Here is a 24,255-nt window from a genome sequence, read left to right on the forward strand (position 1 = left end):
CCCAGCCCTGGGAGGCTGAGGGGGAGGGACTATGTCATGGGAGCCTGTTGGGGGCTGGCTACCTAGTAAGACCCTGTTACAAAATACAGAAATAAATAAAAAATAAAATTACCACTCAGCAGTCCTACATTTAAATATGTTACTGGGGTGGAGGGATGGCTCAGTAGTTAAGAGCTCTAGTTGCCCTTGCAGAGGCCTGGCTTCGATTCCCAGCCACCCACATGGTGGTTTACAACTCATAATCTCAGTTCTGGGGGATCCTAGTAGGCACACATGTGATGCACAAACATGCATGTAGGCAAAACATTTATTCATATGAAACAAATCTTCTAAAATAAAAAAAATATCTGTTGCTGGAGTTTTAGGACCAGAGTCCTGGCGCTAAGTCCCAACATGCCAGGCTCAACCACCTGATGTTCCAGTCAAAGATGACAAAGGACAGAACGGAGATTTCATCAACTATGTTTGGGTAAATGGTGTGGTGTCTACTAATATTGTCAACCTGACGATAGTCGTTGGGCATGCCTCTACATTAATAGAAGTAGGAAGACCCACCTAAATTGTGGGAAGCCCCATTTCATGGGCTGGTGTCTTGAACTGAATAAAAACTGAAATCAAGTTGAGCGCTAGTATCCTTGATCACTCATGCTCTGCTTTCTGATGAAGGATATAATATATCACTAGTTGCTTCAAGTTCCGGCTGTCATGACTTCCTATCATGATGGGCTCCTCCCCTGAACTACGAGCCCAAATAATCCTATGTCAGCATTTGATCACAGCAACAGGAAAAGTAACTAATTAGTAGAGATGATGAAGGAGTTCAGTGGCCCCAAATCCCTCATCCCTCATCCCTCTATCCAAGGACAACCTTGAACTCCTCACCCATGCTCACATGTAAGCATCCATAATTAAACACCACACACACACACACACACACACACACACACACACACACACAGAGAGAGAGAGAGAGAGAGAGAGAGAGAGAGAGAGAGAGAGAGAGAGGTGGAAGTTGAAGGGAGACTGATGTGAAGAATGGGATCCAAAGGAGGGGGAAGAGGACAAAAGGTTATGGTAAGTGGGTTTGGTCAAAATACATTATAAACATATGAAAATAAAATGTAACCAGTATCCACAGTTATATAAACATATGAAAATAAAATGTAACCGGTATCCACAGTTAATGCATGCTAATCAAAAGAGTGGGAATACAGCTCTAGGAGTTTGATTAGGGTTGAGCACCTGAGCATAGGTGAGGGGTTATTTACAGGAGCATGAGTGGGTGACTTACCAGTTGCTGTACCACTAAAGAAAATACCTCCTCTCCCCAGCAACCATTAACTGCCCATAGCGCCTCAGGGCAGAGTGGAGCCTCAAGATCTCTTTGCCATGTTCACAATAATGTCAAGACCGGTACTGTCTTGAACAGGTCTTGTGTAGGTAATCATAGTTACTAGTGAGTCATGACTGTAATGACCATGTCAAGCCAGGGGGACAATGTTCCACAGCACTCCTGCCCTTCTGGCTCTTAGATTCTCCCACACCCCTCCTGTGACGTTCCCTGAGCCAATGAGTGATATGGTTGTGAGCCTAGCCTTTAACGGCTGAGCCATCTCTCCACCCCCAATGAGTGATATGGATATCCCATGTAGGGCTGAACATTGAAGTCACTTGTTCTCAGCACCTTGAGCAGTTAGGAGTCCCTGTATGAGCCACTGCTGCTGCAAAATGAAGCTTCTTTGACCAGAGCTGAAAGCAGTACTAATCTATGGGTAGAAACGTCAGTATTTGGGAGGCTGTTTGATATGCACAACTTATCTATTGAGCAAAACAATAGTAGCTTCCCCACCAGGGAATATGATCTCCCCGGCCACAGACTTTTGTCTAGGTCTACCGTGCCAGGCATGAATTCTGTCCTCAACTCAAATCAGAAAGAGGCTGGCTACCCACTTTGCAGCTTGCTACTATTGCACAAGTGGGCACATCTTGCCTGGGAGGTCAGAAGGGTAGCACAAGGTCCCTAGTGAGTGAGATAAGACAGTTGATGACTTCTCTAGCAGCCTGTAGCACCCTCTGGGGCTATGAAAGCTAACCAACCCAGAGTAAGCTTCCAGTTCAGTTCCAGTCTGACTTAGGCATGTGATTTCTCCAGCAACAGAATCTTACCAACTAGATCTGGTGGGCAACCAGCAACAGACACAAGGGCTGGAGAGATGGCTTAGCTGTTCAAGGACATACTGCTCTTCTAGAGGACACAAGGCTGGTGTTTGGCTACCCAGCACCTGTGCTTTGTGGCTCACAATCATCTATAACTCGACCTCTAAGGTATCAGATGAGATGTCTCTGGCCTCAGCTGGCACCTGAATTCACATGCACAGACATGTGGGGCATACATGGGTTGCAAAGAGGGTGCCCAGAGAAAGTTAGACAAATAGAGCTTAAGCTTAAGCTGTTTACACAGAGAGTAGATACAAATGGTGCCAGAGGCAGTTAGTTTAAGCTGTTTATGCAGAGAGTCGATACAAGGACGAAGTTAGTTTGGGTTGTTTGTATGGAGATTAGATACAGATAGTGAGGAAGGAAGTTAGCTCAAGTTGTTTATGCTGGTAAGACACTAAGATGTCAGGGCATAAACAACTCGGAAACAAGAATGAGTATAGGGTGACCTTTAAAATGATTGGTTGGTTCCTTTACCCCCTCCTAGGGTTCTGAGGTTTTGCTATAAAAGGGTCTTACTGCCTAACAATAAATGAGTTCGCGCTTGACTCGATGCCTGCTGTGACCTGTGTCTGATTGTCTCCAGGTGGATAAGAGGGATGCTGGGGAACCCACCTCTCTGTTCCAGGCCACCTCTTCACAGGTGACCTCAGTTCCAGGTAGGGCAGGACCCCACACAGACACACATTCATAATTAAACATAAAATAAATCTTGGGGCCAGAGAGATGGCTTAGGGTGTTTAGATCACATGCTGCTTTTGAGTCCCAGCACCCACATGGTGATTCACAAACATCCATAACTCAATTTCCATGGGATCTGACACCCTTTACTGGCTTCCGTGGGTATGAGACATGCAGGTGGAACACCTAAAATACAGGGGAAGCGCTCATACATAAATAAATCTAAAACTATGAAATTTTTTTAAAAAAATCTTTAAAAGTTGTAAACAACATATATGTACCCAAGAATACCAGCAGCAATTCATTGCCAGTTAATTTTTGTATCCACTTCTGGAGTGGGGTGGGGTTCCTCTTTGGTGAGTTTTTTTGATATTGCAAAGCCAGAAGTTGAAGATAAACACAAAACAAACCTTACATCCAAATGCTCTATAGTGTGCCAACTCCCATTTGCCGGCCTCAATGTTGTACTACAGTTATTCATTACCTTCCACTTAAGAAAATTATGCTTGGGGCTGGAGATTCGGCCCAACGATTAATAGCACTGGCTGCTCTTCGAGAGGACCCAGGTTCAATTCCCAGCACCCACATGGCAGCTCACAACTGTCTGTAACTCCAGTTCCAGAGGACCTGTCTGGCTCTCTCTCACATACATGCAGGCAAAACAATGCACGTCAAATAAATCTTAAGAAAATTATGCTCGAGGTATTTATTGCAAACCCTATACGGTCGAACACATAAAAACAAGCTAATAGTAAGAAAATGTACTTTGTATCCCTTTAACGCACTTGATGAGATCCTTCCGACAGATTCCTCAAACTGAATTGGTGGTTGGGTAATTGAAAAAAAGCCCTACCTTCAGAGCCGAGGAGCGAGTCCCGCCCCCGCCCGGCCCCGCCCCGCTGCTCAGCCAATCAGCGGCGCGCGCGGGAAGGCCGCACAGCCGCGGGCCGAGCGAGTCGATGAGTCGGCGCTGGAGCCCGGCGCGCGCGCACGGCGTCTTCCGCGTTCGCGCTGGCCGCCGTCGCTCTGGGCGGGCAGGGTGACCGTCGAAGTGAGTGGGCGCGCTCCGGTGTGTCGGGGAGACCCGCGGGGGCTGCGTGGGAGGCGGTGCGGGAGGCGCCGGGCCGGCGTCAGGGCCTGGGCCTGTGGCGAGCCCCTGCTCAGTGTTAACGCGGGCAGATAGCTCCCGCCAGTCACTCCCCTGCCTCACCTTCCGTTGCCCTGTGAATACTGAGCGGCCTGGCCTAGGGAAAGAGCTTCTTGCTCATGTTTTTTGTTCTTTTTTTTTCCCTGAAAGCTAGGTATAATCTGCAACAACTATTGGCTGCCAGAAAGTGTACATATATATATATTTGTTAATGATCTAAAACTCCAAATCTAATTTGAGTTTATAAAGTTCGGAGAGGGCGTAAGCGTGTGTGTTTATGATTGGGTTTGAAAACAAGTCAGGTTTTCTCCGTGACACTGAAGTATTTCTAATGTGTGCCCAGACACGTGATTCCCCGCGTCGTCTTGGCACACATTAGAAATGCAAATTCTCAGCCGGGCGGTGGTCTTTAGCCCTAGCACTCCGGAGGCTAAGGCAGGCGGATCTCTGAGTTCAAGGCCAGCCTAGTCTACTGAGTGAGTTCCAGGACAGCTAGGGCTACACAGAGAAACAGTTTCAAAAAACCAAAAAGAAGATGGTAAAAGCGGTAGAAACAGACAAGTCCACTGATAAGTCGTAGAGTAACACACGTTCTTTCGATAAACTAAACAACATATGATGTTTTTTTTGATGGTGTTTTGTTTTTTGAGCCAGTCTCTTTATGCAGCTCAGGCTGGCCCTAGGTCAGAAATTTCCTTTAAAATAAGCTTGCAGCAGGTTTAGATCCAGCTTTGGAGGAAGTGCGAGATCATTTATATAAATGTATCTATATCTGTATATAGATATATATTTCTATATATCTATCTAGCCTTAAGTTAATGAGCACAGGACTCTGACAGGAGGGCTTGGATTCCCATCTGATTGTGTGTTTTCTTTCATACTCCTCCCCATCTTTTTTGATTTCCCAGCTCGTTCTGCGGTGGCATCTGACCTCTGGTCTCCCATCATTTTAATCATTCTGTAGTCTTGGTTAACTCTGCACCTGCTGGCCATTATTGGAGAAAGATGGCTGGCAGGCTTTCAGTCACCTTCCTTTGTATAGTACCCTCTGCTTTGGTTTTCTAAATCTCCACTACCTCCACCCTAACCTCCCTTGTTTATTTGAAAAAGTTTGTCTTCCTTCTCATTCGTGCTATTAATGAAGAAGGGATACAGGGTACCTTTCCTGAACCTTGATTTTATAAACTCCCATCTTTTCAGAGCCTCAATCCAGTTTATGTACTCTCACCTACTTCTTAACTCTTTAGAATTAGGTCTTTCCCTATTACTCTTTTTTGGTAAATGGTCAATGAATTGACTCATCCAATGACTTTCTCAGGCTTTACTGAATTTCTTTGAAATACTGAATATGACTAATATTTGTTTCTTTCAACCAAGCCCCTCCTTGGTGTCTTTTTTTTTTTTTTTAATTTCCCTTTATTTTTATTTTCAATGTTTATGGGTGTTTTGCCTGCGTGAATGTCTGTGTACCATGTGCACCTTGTGCATGCTGTACCTGCCGAGGACAGAAGAGGGAGTCAGATCCCCGGGAACCATGTGGGTGCTAGGAATCGAACCTGGGTCCTCTGGAAGAGCAGCCAGTGCTTCTAACCACTGAGCCATCTCTCCAGCCCTTTTCATGGTGTCTTCACTTTGCTTTTTTTTTCTTTCTTCCCTCTTCCTCAAGTCCCCACATTCTTCTGCATGTAGTTCTCGAAGACTCTATTTCTTCTTTTTTAGAAATAAAACAAGTTATTCAGTTTTTCTGTCTCCAGAGTAGGAGATGAAGTTAATTTAGATTTTATATTTTCAAACATATAAAGCATTAAAAATATCAGTTAGTTGAGTTATTTCTATGTTTGAGTCATTTCTGTGATCATCATAAAAGGAGCTTATGGATTGTAGATGTCTAGTCTTTTATGTCTAAAGAAATCCATATTAGTTTTCTAGGACTGCCATAACAAAGTATCATAAACAGCAGCTTAAGTAACAAACCGTTTTCGGACAGTTTTGTAGGCTAAGGCCGAGATGAAGGTGTGTCCTGGTTGGTTTCTTCTGGGGCCTCTTGGCTTTTGTTGCATGACTTTATCTGACAAGACTTATTTTTTTAAATTTTTAGTTATTTTATGTATGAGTGCTCTGTCTGCATGTATACCTGCGTGCCAGGAGAGGGCATCAGATCCTATTGGAGATAGATGGTTGTGAGCCACCTTGTGGTTGATGGGAATTGACGGTGCCATGTAAAAAATGCCTATGTTTTATGAGACCACTTTGCATATGCATATATTTAGATGTGAATGCCATTTTATTGCATTTTTAACAAAGACTGCATCATGCATCCCAGGCTGGTCTCCAAGTCAGTATGTAGCTAAGGATCCTTAAACTTCAGATCTTCCTGCATCGACCTCCTAAGTGTGAGGATTTCAGGTGAGCTATAATGCCTGGTTTATAAGGTGCTGGGAATTGAACCCAGGGCCTTGTACTTGCTAGTCAAGTGCTTTTAACTGAGCTACACCCCAAGACATTTTACTGGTTTGTTTTTTAACTTCATGTACATTCTTTATGTTCTTTATCCAGAAAATGTTAACTCTTGAAGGAGTTAATTTTTGTTAACCTAACAACTATGTAAAAACTAGTATTTCATTGCTTTCTTAAGAGCCTCGTTCAGGATGCTGTGTTTGCTGCTCCTTTGTGGATGTCTTTTGCCAATAACCGGTTATGCTCATGATGATGACTGGATTGACCCCACAGATATGCTTAATTATGATGCCGCTTCAGGAACAATGAGAAAATCTCAGGTATTTATTCTTTAAGTGCACTGGTAAGACCCTATCCACCATGGTGGGAATAGTCCAGTTCTGTTGTGTTTTGTAAATGATTAGCAGTCGTGCAAGGTACTTTCTTGATACTTTTCCCCTTCCATGCTGGGGCCTGGACCTAGGGCCTTACGATGATAGACAAGCACTCTCCCATCTGGTTATTTCTGTTTGGATTTGGATGTAATGCCCATCGAGGAGTGAGCCCGTTTAGTTTGGGTTCTTAGCGTGTATTCTTTCTTCTTGGTGATTTGATGCAAGTGAAGAATTTAAGAAGCAAAGTCATAAAACGATAGTCAAGCTTGTAGTCTTTATTCACTGGAACCTGTTTTTACAACTCAAGCATAAAGAATAAAAATCTCTGCTTTGATTTAGGTGAAATATGGTACATCTGAGAAAACGGAAGTGAGCCCTGACTTGTCAAATGCCGAGGAATTATCAGACTGTTTGCACAGACTTGATTCTTTGACTCACAAGGTTTGATTATTTTTCCATTCACAAATTAAATATTATTTATTTTAAGTTATTGTGCTGGCTAGTTTTATGTCAACTTGACATAAGCTGAGGTCATCTGAGAGGAGGGAACCTCAATTAAGAAAATGCCTCCATAACACGGGGCTGTAGGCAAGCCTGTAGGGCATTTTCTTAATTAGCGATTGATGGGGAGGACCCAGCCCATTGTGGGTGGTGCCATCCCAGGCTGGTGGTCCTGGGTTCTATAAGAAAGCAGGCAGAGTAAACCAGCAAGTAGAGCCTCTCCATGGCCCCTGCATCAGCTCCTGCTTCCTGGTTCCTGCCCTGTTTGAGTTCCTGCCCTGACTTCTTCAGTGATGAACTGTGACATGGAACAAAATAAACCCTTTCCTCCATTTAGACATGGTGTTTCATCACAGCAATAGTCACCCTAACTAAGACAGTTACTTGTTTTCTTGCCTTTGCTAATTTTTCTATTTGTAATGTTTCCGTGTTCTATACAATTAAATATTTTTATCGATATAATTTAGTTACATCTTGTTTTTAAAAACAGTACTTACTATTTTTGTAATAACATTTATTATAATTATTTGTGAGATTATAAAGTTGGTATAGGAATAGATCTATCATGATTGTCGTCACCTGCCATACTGCTGCGCCATTGATGATGTAGCAGGTGAGCAGATGAGTCAGTTGACTTATTAAAGGTTGTAACAGTTCTCCAAATGTGAAGGGTGGTTACAAGTTAGTGAAGGTAGCTCTTCTTTCCAAGCTTGAAGAAATTTTTTGTTTTGTTTTTTGTTTGAGACAAGGTTTCTCTGTGTAGCTTTGCAGCTTGTACTGGAACTCACTCAGACCAGGCTGGGCTGGAACTCACAGAGATCCACCTCCCTCTGCGCCACCACTGCCCAGCTCTCTCTCTCTTTTTTAAATGCAGAGTTTATCTGAAAGGGAATAGAATGTTAAGGGATTGGAGTGTATCCTCTGGTCACTGTGCTAACCACTCTGTTGGTTGTGTGGACAGTTTCCATGGTTGCAGCATGGAAAGGCTTGGACCGGGGAGGGAGGTTTTCACGTGGTCCTTGAGGAGGTGCAGAGGTGCTGACGGTCCAAATAGCCCAGTGACGAGGATGAGGAGAAAAGATAGACGTGGATCTTCTATAGGTGAGGATAAGGGCAGTGAGTAGATAGAGTGAATGGGAGCTCTGTCCATCTGTGAGACAGTGAGAGTGTTAATTGAGGTCCACTTGTGTCCCAGTCAGGCTCAGGGGCTTCTGTTTGCTTACTTGCCCTTTAGACATACGTACAGTAAATCCTATACATTGTCAAACCAAAAATAGCAACCAGGTGTCTGTCTTAATTCTGAGAGCATCACCAAGCTAGAATGTAGTTGTTTTGGTTTGCTTTTTTTTTACTCTTTGGGGGCCCTCCACCCAGCTCACAAATAAGTACATGTAGCATGAACCTTAAAAGGTCTTATTAATAAAAAACTCAGTGCCAGCTATTGGAGTAAATTCTGAAAGATCAGAGAAGCAGAACAAGCCATAGCTAACCTCACCTCGCCAACTCCTCAGCTGATCTTGTTTCCTCAAACTGGAAGCCTCTGAGTCATCTGAATGGATCTCAGCTAACTGCTGCTAAAAGCCTAAAAGCCTAAAAGCTTAGCTAGGCTCTGGTTCCTGGTCCTCACGTCTTACATAACTTTCTGCTTCCTGCTGTCACTTCCTGGGATTAAAGGCATGTGTCACCATGCCTGGCTGTTTCAGTGTGGCTTTGAACTCAGAGATCTAGACGGATCTCTGCCTTCAGAATGCTAGGATTAAAGGTGAGAGTGTTACCATTTTCTGGCCTCTCTGTCTATCTATGGCTGTTCTGTTCTCTGACCCCAGATAAGTTTATTAGGGTGCACAATATATTGGGGAACACAGTATCATCACAAATACAGGAGACTTATTCTTTTTTTTTTTTTTGGTTTTTCGAGACAGGGTTTCTCTGTGTAGCTTTGTGCCTTTCCTGGAACTCACTTGATAGCCCAGGCTGGCCTCGAACTCACAGAGATCCACCTGGCTCTGCCTCCCGAGTGCTGGGATTAAAGGCGTGCGCCGCCGCCACCCGGCAGGAGACTTATTCTTTCTTTTGAATGCCCAGCCTTAGCTTGGCTTGTTTCTAGCCAGCTTTTCTAACTTAAATTATCCTGTTTCTTTTTAACTACATTTTGCTTCTGGGCTTTTACCTTTCTTTATTCTGTATATCTTTCTTCCTTCTTACTCCATGGCTGGCCTCTGGCGTCCTCCTCTCCTTTTCTCTCTTTTTTTTTTCTCAAGCCTAGATTTCTCGTCCTATTTATTCCCTCTGCCTGGCAGCCCTGCTTGTCCCTCTCTCCTGCCTCGCTGTTGGCTCCTCAGCTCTTTATTAGACCATCAGGTGTTCTAGACAGACACAGTAACACAGCTTCACAGAGTTAAACAAATGCACCCTAAAAGAATGCAGCCCATCTTTGCATCATTAAACAAATGTTCCACAGCACAAATGAATGTAACACATCTTAAAATAATATTTCACAGCGCTAGAACTTGACCTTCTCATTAGTCTTTAATGCTACTGACTTTATTGTCTGATTACAGGTTGATGACTGTGAAAAGAAGAAAATGAAAGATTATGAAAGTCAAAGTAATCCTGTTTTTAGGAGATACTTAAATAAGATTTTAATTGAAGCCGGCAAGCTTGGACTTGTAAGTGTTTGATGACATGATACTATTTATTGTAGTAGATACTCTGAGTATTTGTTTCACATAAGAAGTTGTGCCATGCATGTGACACACATCTGTCATGTTAGCACTCAGGAGGTTGAGGCAGGAGAATTTCCAAGTTCTGGCCCAGCCTGTATCAAAACAAAAAAAAAAGTGAAGTAATAAGCTTCGTTGTGCTTTAACAGAAAATAAGCTGCTTCGCCTTTTCCTAAAAGCTGTTATATGAGACTGTAGGAACCAGCCAGCATCACAGTGGTGCCGGGGGAAGGTGAGCAGGGCAGACCATGCTGTTTTCCCTGCGCCCTGAGGATTAGCTCCATCAGCTCCACTGGGGTCCACCAGTGGACCTGAGGAGATGGGGAGATAGATAATCCTATTGTAACCCTTCTTCTCATTTCCCTGTTCCCATACTTTCATAGCCATAAAGTATAGAATCACCATTTGAGGACAAGAAAAATGTGTTCTAAGTATTCTTTCTCTTTGCTGTTTATTGTGGTAGGTCCTTCTTTGTGGATTGTAGATCATGCACATGTGTTAGTTATGGTGGTGAGAGTTCCTTGTATTATTTTGCGGTGCTAGAGAGCAAACCGCCTTGCACATGCTAGGCCATAGTGTTACCACCCGGCAGTAACCTTAGCTCCAGTTTTCCATATATTCGTTTGTTTGTACATTATTTCATCTTTTTTAGAATCATTGTTTCAGTTTGGGGAATCAAGACGTGATGAAAACTTATAATTTTGCATTTTATGTTATACTTATAAAGCTCATTTTTACACTCATCTTAGCCAGAAGCTGAGAAGTGTATTCAAAGCTCATTTGTAGACCCATGAGGTATTTTGGTTAATGTCACCAGCATTGGTCTAGGGGTCGGAGACAGACTTTTGTTTGATCTGGCCCTGCCTTCCAGCCACCAAAAGCAGGCCACAGATGAAACTTCTTGTTTGTTTTTGCGACAAAATCCTATGTGGTCCATAAAGATCAGAAATAGGCATGTCATCCTTTTGCAAGGTTTGTAGAAATCTCTCCATCACTCCAATTGTAATAATATGGGCAGCCAAAGCGAGCCCAGGAGATTCCTATTTGTAGTATTAGGCAGTCTTTTCTCAGTATAACAGAACACCTAAGATAGTTAACACAGAAAGGCCCCGAGTTCATAGTGTTTGCCTGGCTTGTACAAAGCCTTGGCTTCCATCCCTAGCACCCCATAAACCAGGCATTGGCGTGCAGGCCTGCAATCCCCGAATTCAGGAGGGAGAAGCAGGAGGATCAGAATTTCAAAGTCATCCATGGCTACATAGCAAGTTCAAGGCCAGTCTGGGATACCCTGTCTCAAAAACAGAAAACAAACAAAAATCTAAAACAACAACAACAACAAAGAGAGAAGTTTGTTTGGCTTGTGACTCTGGACACTCCAGTCCGAGACTTGGCCTTCAGTAGGCGTGGCAGATGTTCATGGCTAGAAGCATGTGGTGGGATGTACTTACTCATGTCATGGCTAGGAAGCAAAAGGAAAGGAGAGAGGACCACTGGCCCATAATTCCTCTCAAGGACATGTTCCTAACTTCCTCCCACTGAGTCCTACCTCCTAAAGGTTCAACCACATCCCTATAGTGGTGCCCTGGGCTTCAAGCCCTTAGCACATGGACCGTTGGGCGACACTGGACATTCAGACTATAAAACCTGGGTGTCCTGGCACACACCTGTAATCCCTGTGCTCAGGAGGCTAAAGCAGGGGATCACTGGTTGGAGGCCATTCTGGGTTTCTTTTTTTTTTTTTTTTTTTGAGACAGAGTTTCTCTGTGTAGCTTTGCGCCTTTCCTGGATCTTGCTCTGTAGACCAGGCTGGCCTCAAACTCACAAAGATCCGCCTGCCTCTGCCTCCCAAGTGCTAGGATTAAAGGTGTGCGCCACCACCTCCCTGCACCATTCTGGGTTTCTTAACAAGACTCTGTCTCAAACTAAAATCCAAATTATATATCAACTGGTCAATGAATGTCAGTTGCGTACAGTGATTTCTCTGAGTGAACTTGCACTAGTAAAGAGATAGTGTTTTCTTTTTTAAGGAAACACATTTTTCTTTTTAAATAATTTTTAAATGTTTATTTGACTTACTGTAAGTTTTAGGCTATCTGAAAATTGTGTCAGCAAATGGAACTCATAAATGGAATCATAAAGATACAGTCTGTCTTTATTCTTTGCAGTTCTCATGTCTGTGAATTTATCAATTCACAAAAATTTGTCTCATCAAAATCAATACTTGGTGATTTTTAAAAATTGCTCATTTTTTAAAGTGTGTGTGTGTGTGTGTGTGTGTGTGTGTGTGTGTGTGTGTGTGTGTTCACAATGGCAAGGCCAGAGATCAGTTTGGGGTGTCGTCCTCAGTCATTCTCCACCCAGAGATCAGTTTGGGGTGTGGTCCTCAGTCATTCTCCACCCTGTTTTCTGAGGCGTAGTCTCTAACTGAGCTGGAGCTCAGCAGTTGGGCACGACTAGCCGGCCAGCAGGCCCCAGGGTCCTGTCTCACGTCCCGGGCAAGACTGCGGGTTTGCACCGCCACAGCTGGCTTTAATGTGGATGCTGGATCCCAACTCAGGCTCTCGGCCTTGCAGAGCAAGCGCTTTTCCACTGAGCCGTCTCACCATCCCCTACTTGAGCTATTCCTGTGGTCATTGTACATGAGCCAGTGCTGGAGAATGGATGAATGGATGGATGGATGAAGGAATGGAAAATCGGAGCTAAGGTTACTGCCCAGTGGTAACACTATGGCCTAGCATGTGCAAGGTCCTGGGTTTGCTAAGGCAGGGTAAGGCAACAAAGCTTGGCCACTTTGTTTCAGGTCCAATACTGCAGATTATGTTTTTATTCCTGCAGTTTAGTGTGGCCTATTACATGCTACAATTTCCACACTTCAGGGTAGGGAGGGATTTCTTTATTTAAGGTAATTTCATCATTTGGAATGGCTCCCAGATGTGAAGTACCACTTACTGTCCCTAATGCAAGCAGCCCATGACATGCCCCACAGAAAAAAAACATGTCATATAAACTTCATCCAGATGAATTACAGGACTGTTGGCCATGTGTTCAGTGGTTACGAGTCACCAGTATTTCCAGTTAAGGTGTCAACAGAGACAAAGTTACACACTGATCAGTTGACAGGTGTTGAGACCAGGGGTGCACAGGCACCTAACCTTGTGTTTCTTGTAGGACTGCGGGACAGCACTTTCCAGTGGCTTTGTAGAGCCCGTGTACTTCACACAGAGAGACCAACTGCTGCCTTAGTGAAGGTAGCTTTGTTTTAGAAGTCGGCCATGTTTTTAGTGCTTTTTACATGGATTTGGGTTTCATGCTCACCTCTGAGAAGTATATAATATACTTATGAAATATCACGAATTAATACACTTTTTTTTAAGTCGTGCTGGCACCTAGAACTATTTACACCTTATTGAGTTCCAAAGTGTTTTTTATTTTTTGAGATAAGGTCTCAGTATGTAGCCCAGGCTAACCCTGAACTTGAAGTTCTTTGCATCCTCCTCCTGAGAGTTGGGATTGGAGGTGTGTGAAATCATATTTGGCCCAAACTCCTTTTAAACTTAATGTCTCGTTGAATAATGTAATAATATATTTCTGTTTTTGTCTTTGGTAACTGATGCAGCCTGATGAAAACAAAGTTGATATGCATTACGATGCTGAGATTCTCCTTACCAGACAAACACTACTGGAGATACAGAAGTTCCTCCGTGGAGAAGAGTGGAAGCCAGGCGCCTTGGATGATGCATTAAGTGATATTTTAATCAAGTTTAAGTGTCATGACTCAGCAGCATGGAAGTGGCGATTTGAAGACTCCTTTGGAGTGGACCCGTACAATGTGTTTATGGTGAGATGAGACGAGGCGAAATACTTCCAGAATGCCAACACAGTTGAGAGCCTGATCCTCACTAGAGGATGAATAAGCAGTGAAGTTGTTCAAAGAATTCTGTTTGAGGCTGGTTCTTCTAAGGCTGTTTAAAAATGACATTCATTCATTTGGTGTGCATACTATGTGTGTATGAGGGCATGTGCAGCGGTCAGAGGACAACTTGTGGGATTTGGTCCCTGTTTCTGCTGTGTGGGTCCTGGGGTTGAACTCAACTCATCAGGATTGATGGCGAGCGCAGTAACCTGCTGAGCTGCCTCCCTGGCCAAGTCTAGCCTTTTTTTGTTTTTTAAACTGGTCTCTGGGGTTTTTTTGGTGGGGAAGACACTTAGCGATGTCTCTGATTCCCATTCTGTTTCTAAGGTACTCTTGTGTCTGCTCTGCATTGTGGCCTTGGTGGCTACGGAGCTGTGGACGTATGTTCGCTGGTACACGCAGCTGAGACGAGTTTTTATCATCAGTTTTCTCTTCAGCTTGGGATGGAATTGGATCTATCTGTATAAGGTATTAAGTTTGGGGCTTGTTGTTTTTTGTTTGTTTTTTAGTTAAATGTAAATTCATAGTAACTGGAGACTAATCCACTATCCACACTTAGAGCAGTCTTGCCTCAGATATGGTTGAAGACAGTGATTGGATTATCAGTAGTGGGAATAAATAAATTGGTAATTATCAGCCACATGTGGTTTAGGAGGTCTGAGGAAAAGTAGTTCTACTTTTTATCACCTGCTTACTGTTGGCCATCACAGAGCAAAATGGACATGTTTTAGAAACTCAATTTGGGAAATGAGCTTTTATCCTATTAGAAATGACACCAAAATTATGATAGAAAATATTAACTCTAAAAATTAGGCTTTTGATTATAAAAGTTAGGTATGTTCACTGTAGAGAAATTAGAAAACAAAGATACAGGCCAACTAACTTTCAAAACTGACTTACAGTCTTAGTACCTAGAAATAATCATTGTTGAATTTTTATCCACTTTTACTTTTTTGAGAAAGGGTCTCCATAATAGACTAGGCTAGCCTTGAACTCAGCTCTACCTGCCTTGCAGGTCCTGGGATTAGAAGCATATGCCACAACATCTGGCCTGTTAATATTTTTGAGGTATTTTTTTTTCTGACATCTTAATTATCTTTCAAAATTGTCATAAGGTTGTAGAAATTTAAAAGGACTACTGTTAACAGAGTAGTATAATCCCTGAAGGGACATTTTAATTTCAGTCTTGCTGACATTGAGTTCTTCTGATGAGATCGGGGTTACATTTCCTTTACCCTGTGGTCCTGAAACAAATCTCTTACACGCTAGCACATAGGTCTTGGTGGAGTGTTCGTTACTTTAGTGAGTCCCCCTGGGAAAGTGGTTTTATGAAAACTGTACACCTGCCCCGAGATGAAGGGGTCTGGAGACCCCTCCTCTGGGGTAGCACTTGAATATAAGCTGTGTGTAGCCTCTCAGTACTCGAAATCATCTCTGAGTCCCTTACACCTAATACAGTTTACGTGCTGGGGAGATGGCTGGACATGATTAATGCCTGTGCAGTCTTTTCAGCCCGTTATTGGATAGTAGTCATTTCTGTTAAACCCACCCAGAGGAAAACACCATTTTATCTTGAATTGTTTATATTTTCAGTCATGGCATGAACTATATCTGAATTCCTTTTCAAAATAGTCTTGCCAGGCAGTAGTGGCAAATGCCTTTTAATCACTTGGGAGGCATTGGGAGGCAGAGGCAGGTGGATCTCTGTGAGGTGGAGGCCAGCCTGGTCTACAGAGTGAGTTTCAGGACAGCCAGGGCTACACCGAGAAACCCTGTCCTGTAAAACAGCAACAACAAAAAGTCTCATAAAGAAGTTTTCCTTCATCATAATTATGTACAAAGCTAGTATGAGGCATTATAGTTACTATTTTTTTAAACCTTTTTATTGAATTAAGACTGTTTTTTGGGGCTGGAGAGATGGCTCAGAGGTTAAGAGCACTGGCTGCTTTTCCAGAGGACCTGAGTTCAATTCCCAGCAACCACATGGTGGCTCACAACCATCTGTAATGAGATCTGGTGCCCTCTTCTGGTGTCCAAGCATACATGCAGGCAGAGCACTATCCATAATAAATACATAATTTTTTAAAAAGAAAAAAAGACTGCTTTTCTAGCTGGGTGTGGTCATGCACACCTGTAATCCCAGTGCTTGGGGGTAGAAGCAAGAGGATCAGGAGTTCAGAGTCATCTCCAGCTACCATGGTAAGGCCATCCTGGAATATAAAAGACTTTGTCTCAAAAAAAAAAGTACTTTTCCATGAGCTGAAAATAACCAGTCCTTACAAATGTTGTTTTTCTTAATGCAGGCTGGATATAGTGGTATGTGTCTTTAATCCCAGCTTTAGTGAGGCAGAGGCAGGAGGACAGCCTGGTCTACAGAGTGAGTTTCAGGCCAGCCAGTGAGACTGGTCTCAAAACACTTTAATAGCAACACTAAAGTCTTGCTTGGATAAATGATAGCGAAAGCGTTGGGATAAATCTTGTGGGATGCGCAGGCCAGGCCTTCACTATCGGCTTTCTTTCTTTACCTCTCTTCGTTCTGGTCAGGTAGCTTTTGCTCAGCATCAGGCCAACGTTGCCAAGATGGCGCCATTGGATGATGTGTGTGTTGAGAAGCTGGATTGGACTGGAAGTCTCTGGGGTAAGGTGTTTTTTTATTTGTCATTTATAAGTAATTTATCATTTTTATTTTTTATTTATAAGTAGAATTTCTGAGAATGAGGGAAAAAAAAACAAAACCCACCAGTAATGACAAAATGATGGAATGCCAGACGAGGCTTCCCATGACTGTCTTTGTGTGAGAAGAACGTGGACAGGCTGCATGCGGTAGGGCTGGGGAGAGACGGGCAGCAAGCCAGCTACTCCGGAGGCTCACGAGTTGAGGCGAGCTCAGCAGCTTAGCAAGACCCGATCCCAAGATGAAAGGGACGGGACGTAGTTCTGTGTTAGACTCTTGCCCATCTTGTGAAACACCCTAGGTTTTATTCCTTTTTCAAAAACAAAACAAAAGCAAAGAGAACATACATTCTTAAGTTCCAACAGTCACAGGAAAGGCAGCAGCTGTGTACCTGTGGTTTGCATGTCTTCAGTCTCCTGCAGTAGACTGAAGGATCCCAGACTCCCTTTTCATCACCGAGCCCATAGCATTTTCTAGGTCCTTAGCAGAAGTTTACTAAAAGTGAGTAAATGTATAGCTCAAATAGGAGCTGTTTAAGCTTTAATCTCCTTAAATTGACATAAACTATTATTTCATAGCTTTCCTACAATTTAGTTTTGTTTTTTAACTAAGTGAAAGTTTGCTTTTTATCTTTCCAGATTTTGTAAAAATTCTCACTAGTGTTGAGCACTGTAACTGTCGAATTCTAGACTAGAATGGTTTATTGTTCAAAGACACTTTATAAACACAAGTCTGTAGTGACCGACACAGGTAGAGTCTCAGTAGATTCTACAAGTAGGTCCCAGAATTAACTTAAAAATTTTTTCTTTAGATTTTTTATTTAATGTGTTTAGTATTTTGCCTGCATGTATTTTTGTGTACCACGCGTGCCTGATGCCCAAGGAGTTCAGAAGAAGACATCAGATCCCCTGGACTGGAGTTAATGGATGATTGTGACCCACCGTGTGGGCGCTGAGACCTGCATTGGTATTAGTGAGAGCTATGAGTACTGGTACTCTCCACCACCGAGCCCGTCCAGCCCGTCCCCCTTTCCAGCTGTGGGGTTGAACCAGTTCAGCGTGGCTTCAGGGGACAGTGGGTGCCTCTAGTGCAGGCCGGTTTCCAGGCGTGCAGAGGCTGCGTCAGAATAATCAGGAGACTGCTCTGCCGGAAACCTTGGTCAGGGTGGACTTTTTAAAGTGAAATTTACCCAGATCATTAGATTAGGAGGTATTTTCCCCCAGTTACAACATTTCATACAGCTACAACAGTACATACACCATTGAGCCAGGATATTAACCGACCTACTAGTTTTATTCACATGTCTCAGTTTTACTTGTTTATTTGTGTGTATAAAAAATTATTTACCCTTTGGAAATCTAAGATTATTTTTTTTTGTCTTCATAAAATTTGTCAAATTTGAATGGATTTTGAAAATATGATTTTGGACTTGATATGAAATAAGTAACATTACAGAGAGTCTATTTAAATATAAAACAACTCAAAATTTACTAGTGGGTGGGCAAGGATGATCAAAACCAAAATAATCTTAATAGTGAATGAAATGCAACTTTGTTTTTCCTTAATTGTTTTGTCTGTTTCTCTACATAGAGTGGTTTAGAAGTTCATGGACCTATAAGGATGACCCATGCCAAAAGTACTATGAGCTCCTATTAATCAACCCTATTTGGTTGGTTCCACCAACAAAGGTATAGACTATATTTTGTAATAATAACAGTATCACACATTCTTTGCCTTTATAAAGGATTGACAGGGTTCATAATAAACCTTCCTCCTGTGGAAACAATACTTCCATTAGACAGTGGTTTTCAAATTTCGCTGGGCCTGGTGGCATACCTACAATCCTGGCACTTGGGAGGCAGAGGTGGGAGGACAGAGGTCGAGGCCTGGTGGCTGTTTGAGCTGTAGGAGAGACCCGCTCTCAGAACACACATTTGCACACACAAACACGTGCATCTCAGTTTGTGTCGTTTGAGCTCTATGCACAGTGACATTTCACGTGTGGATGTCTCGTCTTTGGAGTTAAGTTGCTCTGGTCTTTGGTTTCAGGCCCTGGCCGTTACATTCACGAACTTTGTGACAGAACCGTTAAAGCACATTGGAAAAGGAACGGGTGAATTCATTAAAGCCCTCATGAAGGAGATCCCGGTGCTCCTGCAGATTCCGGTGCTGGTGATTATAGCATTAGCTGTCCTGGTTAGTACATGAGCCCGACTGCTGATCGTTAACAAGACTGTGATTTATGAGAAAGAAGGCAATTTAAAACCATTAGACTTCGTTGGATTAGTAATACTGTGCTCAGAGGTATAAGGTGATTTTTAATGAGTTGAGACTTTATAGATTCCTCTAATCAGTAGTTCTTGTGGTTCGTAGGCACCATAGCAATGATTTAGAATAATTTCTTTTTAACTTTAACTTGAACACTAGGGAAGTTGGTCGATTGATTCCGCTGGAGAGAAATGAGCTTTTATTCCAGTCTGAGTTTGCAGAACAGAACAGAAGGGGGGTGTGGAGGAGTGGGTGTGGGTACTGAAAAGCAGTTTAGGGGGTGGTCCAAGAAGAGATATTTACTAAGAATACTGCTCGTGGTCTCCCACAGTTGGTTCAGCATCCTGTTGTTGATGGCCATGGCCTTCCCAAAGCACTTGCTGTTTGAATGAAAAATGAAGACCCGGGGATTTGGAGTTTACAATGCTGTGTGCACTGACTGAATTGTTCTTTTGGGTTTTGCCTTGGTGCATGATTGATTATGAAAGTCGGGGGTTAATAATCTTCATCATTTGCCCTGTATGAGTATGAATAGAAACATGAGCAATGACCAGGCTTTGAAATTTGAATTTCTAGAACTCTCTGATTTAAATTTCTAGGTCTAAGAATAATCTTGTTATGTATTCAAAGTGTGTCAAGCTGATTGAAATGTTTACTTAATATTGAGTTATTTAGTACATTTCATTGGCTGCTTTGGCCTCTCTTAGTCTAAAGAAGTTAACATTTTATGTCCACAGTACTAAGGCGGTTTTGTTAAATCCTGAATAAATAGCTCCTGCTTCATTCTCTGTCAGTTACGAAATCCTCAGGATGTCTTTTCCTTACAGAGCTTCTGCTATGGTGCTGGAAGGTCATTCCCCATGCTGAGACACTTGGGTGGTCCTGAAAGAGAAGCTCCCCGGGCCCTTGAGCCAGATGGCAGACGCCGGCTGAAGGAGCCTGACTATAGACTCCAGGGTGGAGCAGGTGATGCAGACTTCTCTTACAGGGGCCCAGCTGGCTCCATCGAGCAAGGCCCCTATGACAAAACGCATGTGTGTAAAAGAGATGTGTTGAGACAGAGAGACGTTGATAGGAGATTTCACACTGGCAACAAGAGCCCCGAAGTGCTCCGGGCATTTGACTTACCTGACACAGAGGCGCCAGAGCATCCACAAGTGGTACCCAGCGTAAGTCAGCAACGTTTGTTTATTCTGCTGCCTGCTCACTCTGGGCCCAAGAGCTTCTTACAGATGTGTGTTTATTCTTTACCCTCCGTCATTAAGTCACCAGTGGATGATGAGTTATCCTCTCTCACTTCTGTCACCGGTCCAGCGGCCTCAGAAAGTGAGGTTTACCTTTTATGTTAAATACGATTTACCCGTATTCATTACAACAGGTGGTAGGTATTTCCTGTGAAAACAAACAGGAAGCCAGCCAGTGAGTCTGACTGACACTTCTGCTTTTGACAAGGTAGAGAGAAGGCCTCCCCAAGGGCCTAAGAGTGCTAGTGGACTGCCTGCGGAGCTCTGATGGCCCCGCCTGGAGAGCGGGTGGGCAGGGATCAGAAGCTCTGCTTTCCCTGTCTCTTCCCAGAATCCCTATCAATTCTGCAATGTTCAAGAAAGCAATAGCTTGGTTGGCAGGACTGGACTTTTACCTGCAAGATGACGAGTTCTTCATGTAGCCTGTACTTCAGATGTAATACTCTTGTACCCAGTCTGATTCATTCCCACGCTGAAGTGTGGGTTCCTATGGGAGCAGTCTTTGTGTTTTTCTATATTCTATATTCTATAACTTCTATATTCTGTAACTTAAATATTTATGAGATGATTGTTCTCACCAGGCAGGAAGAGGCAGCATCACTGGTAGCCACTCCTTGACCTCTCCTAAGCAGGGTCAGTAGACCACCTACAGTACCTTAAGTATTGCATTCCTCCATTCGCAGTTCTGTGAGGCTTAGTGCTGTAATTACGATGCAGCTCTAGAACCAGGATTTTAAAATGTTGGAGCACACTGCAGTAGATTGGGATAAGAATTGACAATGAAACCTTCCTATTTTATTAAATAGTTAAAGTATAACTCTGTATTTTATTTTAAAGCATAAATCGTCCATCGTGAATACCAACCTCAAAGAGACCAGTGGACTCCCAGGAGAAAGCACCTCAACAGAACACAGCCAGTCTGCCGAGGCCGTCTCGGGCCAAGTTGCAGGGACTGCGGAAGGCTTGCCCACAGCGGAGAAGGCCCCGCTGAAGCTAGACTCTGCATGCAGCCCACAGGGAGGTGCCACACTCAGCCCAGGAGCTGCAGCATGCGGGACTGATCCTGTCAGCAGCCCGTGTGGCTAAGAAACATGAAGTCATCTTTGAAGTCTGTAAAGTATTAACTCTTCATCCTTCCCTAAAAATACGTTGAAACTTACTACAAAGCTGCCAACTTTAATAATTTTACAGACCAGTAGAATCTCTTAGCTATTGAGATGTATCTCCTAATTTTAGGTTTTAGGGTTTTGGACGTTTTCATATGAATGCTATGGCGATCATCACTGTCACGCAGTCGCTTTAATCACAGTGTGTTTTTGTTAACAAAGCGTCTGTTAGCTGGGGGACGGGCCTGTGAAACCTAGTTACTCGGAGTTGTTGATTTTGATTTAGATTCAGTGTTTCCATTGCAAAGGGTTTTTAATGCAGGCTGGCAACTGCCTCAGCCCCAGAGTGTCGATCCATGTGATCCATGTTCAGGTAGGCCACCTGCAGAACAATGGGACTTGCTGGTTATCAGGCTTCCTTGTCACACATTTTACATTAGGTCTCACTAGGACAACCTGAGGATGGCCTGGTTCTATCAGTATTTCAGTTTCACACTTCACCGGTGACTCTGACAATGGCTTCATTCTCTACCATGAGGTGCTGGTTTTATAAAGACCCAGTTCCCATGTTCAGAACCTAGCAATTGATGCTAGTCAGTTTTTATTATGGTGAACCATAATGTCTTGGCTAAATGCAATTCTGGTTTTCAGAGAGCTGTAGATAGGGAACAAGATGTATTACCTGTGGATAGATTGTCAATCATTTTTTAAATCAACATTTTGTGATTTTAAGATGCATTCTCCATTTTAAACCTTAAAAAAAGCATATTATATATTTTTGTACAAGTCTCTAGTTATCAGTCTTTTATAGTTTTTAAAGGGACATAAAGGAGTTGGTATTGTCATTTACAATGTTTGAATTTCAGCTAGAAACTGTTGAGAAAGCTGAAATACAAGAGACTCTAGAAATGACAGGAATCTAGCAGTGGCTTCTTTTATGGACACTGGGGTGTCCTTTGTTGTAACCATGTTCACACTGCACATTTTATTCAGCTGCTTTCCAAACAACAATACCACTCAAGTAAGTCTTGAAATTATCAGGCAGGCTATTTCAGCAAGGACATTCAGAGCAGTTGACTTTGATTTTTTTTTTTACATACAAATGTATGCTATTCCCCCATTTTTCATACTTGGGTATCTAAAAAACTAATTTTATTATGTCAGCATTACTTATTTAGTATTTCTTCAGGAAGGTAAAAATTCTCCCTTCCAAAACAAAGGGATTTTGCATTAAGACAGTCCTGTAGCAGACATGTACCCAATGGATGAAAGGATGCATGCAGCTTTAGACTTTGAACATCTGTGCATAAAAGCAGTTATCTCTGGACTGGACCCATTCACCCTAACTGGTAAATGCACTCCCAAAGTGGGAACTGTCCTTTGAGGTCTGGTATGAGTCTAAAGAGAAATACCTCCTGTAACAGATGAGAGGAAAGGCAGTACTGTTAGCACTACTGATTGTTTTTAATCCAAAAATGAACACTTAAAAATATTTACAGTCTCAAAAAACAAAACAAAACAAAACAAAAAAACCTTTACAACCTCATCTTTGTATTTTCATTACAGATCCCCACTTGGGAATGGAGTCTACTTTGACAGCTAGCAAAGCGGCATGCTGTTGAGTGGTTACAGCAGTGCAGGAAGACTTGACTAAAGCAGGGGGACACGTCCAGGCCAGTGTACTGCAGGAAAGAGAGAAGGCGTGTTCCACTTGACTAGCAAGGGTTTGTCACTGGGGTTAAAGCATATTGTAACTGGCTTTTAAGAAACTAAGAACAGGGTAGGTAGCTGTTAAAAGCACTTTTTAAAATGGAATAAATGTTGAATGCTTACAGGGTCTTAAGAACCACTGTGAACACAAAATAAACACTTATTTTTACATTATTTTGATCTGGTATGTAGTCTTTGCTTTCTTAAATGAATTTTCTTATAAGAAAAAAATATCTGCCCCAAATGCAGGTCAAAAAAGCACTGCCTTATAAAGGCCTGTTAGTAGATTGGATGAGGCAAGGTTAAGGATGGCTGAGGGCCGTGCCTGCGAGCTCATGTGACTTTTCATGTGTTCTCTGCTTATACAGTTTGCATTTTTAACCAAGCCACACGCTTTTCTGGTTTTCCCAACAGTAAGTCTATATAGCAGTATTATATAGAGACAAATAGCCCAAAGCATGCTAAAAGTAGTTTATTTCTTATTTCCCCCACTGGCTCTGCCTAAAAATATATTGAATATAGTTTTCTTAAAGAAACTAGAATTTTATGACTTTGACTATTTTTCATCTTCTTTACATAGGACATTTACATTATTTTCAATAAACAATGCAATCCACTATATTCAAGGGTAAGTGTAAAAAAGTCATTGTCAATTAGATCCTTAAAAAATGACCTCAGTAAGAGGACTGAATTCTAATGTAAGGTTCATTTAAATTCCTAGTTTACAAATGCTAGTCAAGGAATCTTGCTGGAGCACCGACAGGACATTGTGCCCTGAAACAAACGTCTACAAGAATGTCAGTTCCTGAGCACCTCAGCAATTATACCCTAAAGATATGGTACCTACAGTGCTGTACAGTTTCCTCCTCAGGAAAAAGGTTGAGTTTCCCTGCAGTCTTCCGAAGGGAACTAGTCGTCTTTAGTAGGAAATACCACAGCGTCTAGTGCTTTGCTAGTTACTTTCCTGAATGCCTAAATTCCAACAAAGCATTATTTTGCAAAAGTTCCTTTAGTCCAAACTCAGTGTCCCTGTTTGGATCTCTCTGCAAAAGAACTCTTTGTTCATCCATTCTTTTAGCTTGAGAGCGTAAAATGAGGCTAAAAAAGTCTTCATCGGGGACGGTTGGCCCTTTTGTGGCAGCAGGTGGTGGAGCACATCTTTGATCGTCTAATCTGGACCCCTAAAGACGGAGAGAAATGAAAACAATGACCGGGGGGACAGTGCCAAGCTGTAGTGTCT

The 24,255-nt window shown here is 42.7% G+C and overlaps 2 protein-coding genes across 8 annotated transcripts in view; one reads left to right on the forward strand and one right to left on the reverse strand.

Moving 5' to 3' along the window:
• Nucleotides 1-3,847: 3,847 nt before the first annotated feature.
• Clcc1 (chloride channel CLIC like 1) lies at nt 3,848-23,189 on the forward strand. 6 transcript variants are annotated; one of them, XM_028879350.2, is made up of 12 exons: nt 3,848-3,949; nt 6,681-6,822; nt 7,216-7,317; nt 9,939-10,046; nt 13,717-13,938; nt 14,341-14,481; nt 16,558-16,651; nt 18,278-18,375; nt 18,737-18,883; nt 19,783-20,124; nt 21,037-21,316; nt 22,872-23,189. In XM_028879350.2, the coding sequence occupies exons 2-11, from the start codon at nt 6,694-6,696 to the stop codon at nt 21,283-21,285; spliced, it is 1,632 nt and encodes a 543-aa protein (XP_028735183.1). In that variant the 5' UTR covers nt 3,848-3,949; nt 6,681-6,693; the 3' UTR covers nt 21,286-21,316; nt 22,872-23,189. The 6 variants fall into 6 exon arrangements, with proteins under 6 accessions (XP_028735183.1, XP_028735182.1, XP_028735185.1 ...); XM_028879349.2 differs by having other exon boundaries at nt 21,037-21,311; XM_028879352.2 differs by having other exon boundaries at nt 21,037-21,307.
• Gpsm2 (G protein signaling modulator 2) overlaps nt 22,751-24,255 on the reverse strand; it is a 42,920-nt gene continuing 41,415 nt past the window's right edge. For both annotated transcript variants that reach the window (XM_028879345.2, XM_028879346.2), the window contains one exon: nt 22,751-24,196. In XM_028879345.2, the coding sequence (XP_028735178.1) occupies nt 23,972-24,196 (225 nt within the window). In that variant the 3' untranslated portion in view covers nt 22,751-23,971. The remainder of the gene's footprint in view (nt 24,197-24,255) is intronic.

The sequence above is a fragment of the Peromyscus leucopus genome, chromosome 6 (assembly GCF_004664715.2).
Source record: "Peromyscus leucopus breed LL Stock chromosome 6, UCI_PerLeu_2.1, whole genome shotgun sequence".
NCBI lineage: Eukaryota > Metazoa > Chordata > Mammalia > Rodentia > Cricetidae > Peromyscus > Peromyscus leucopus.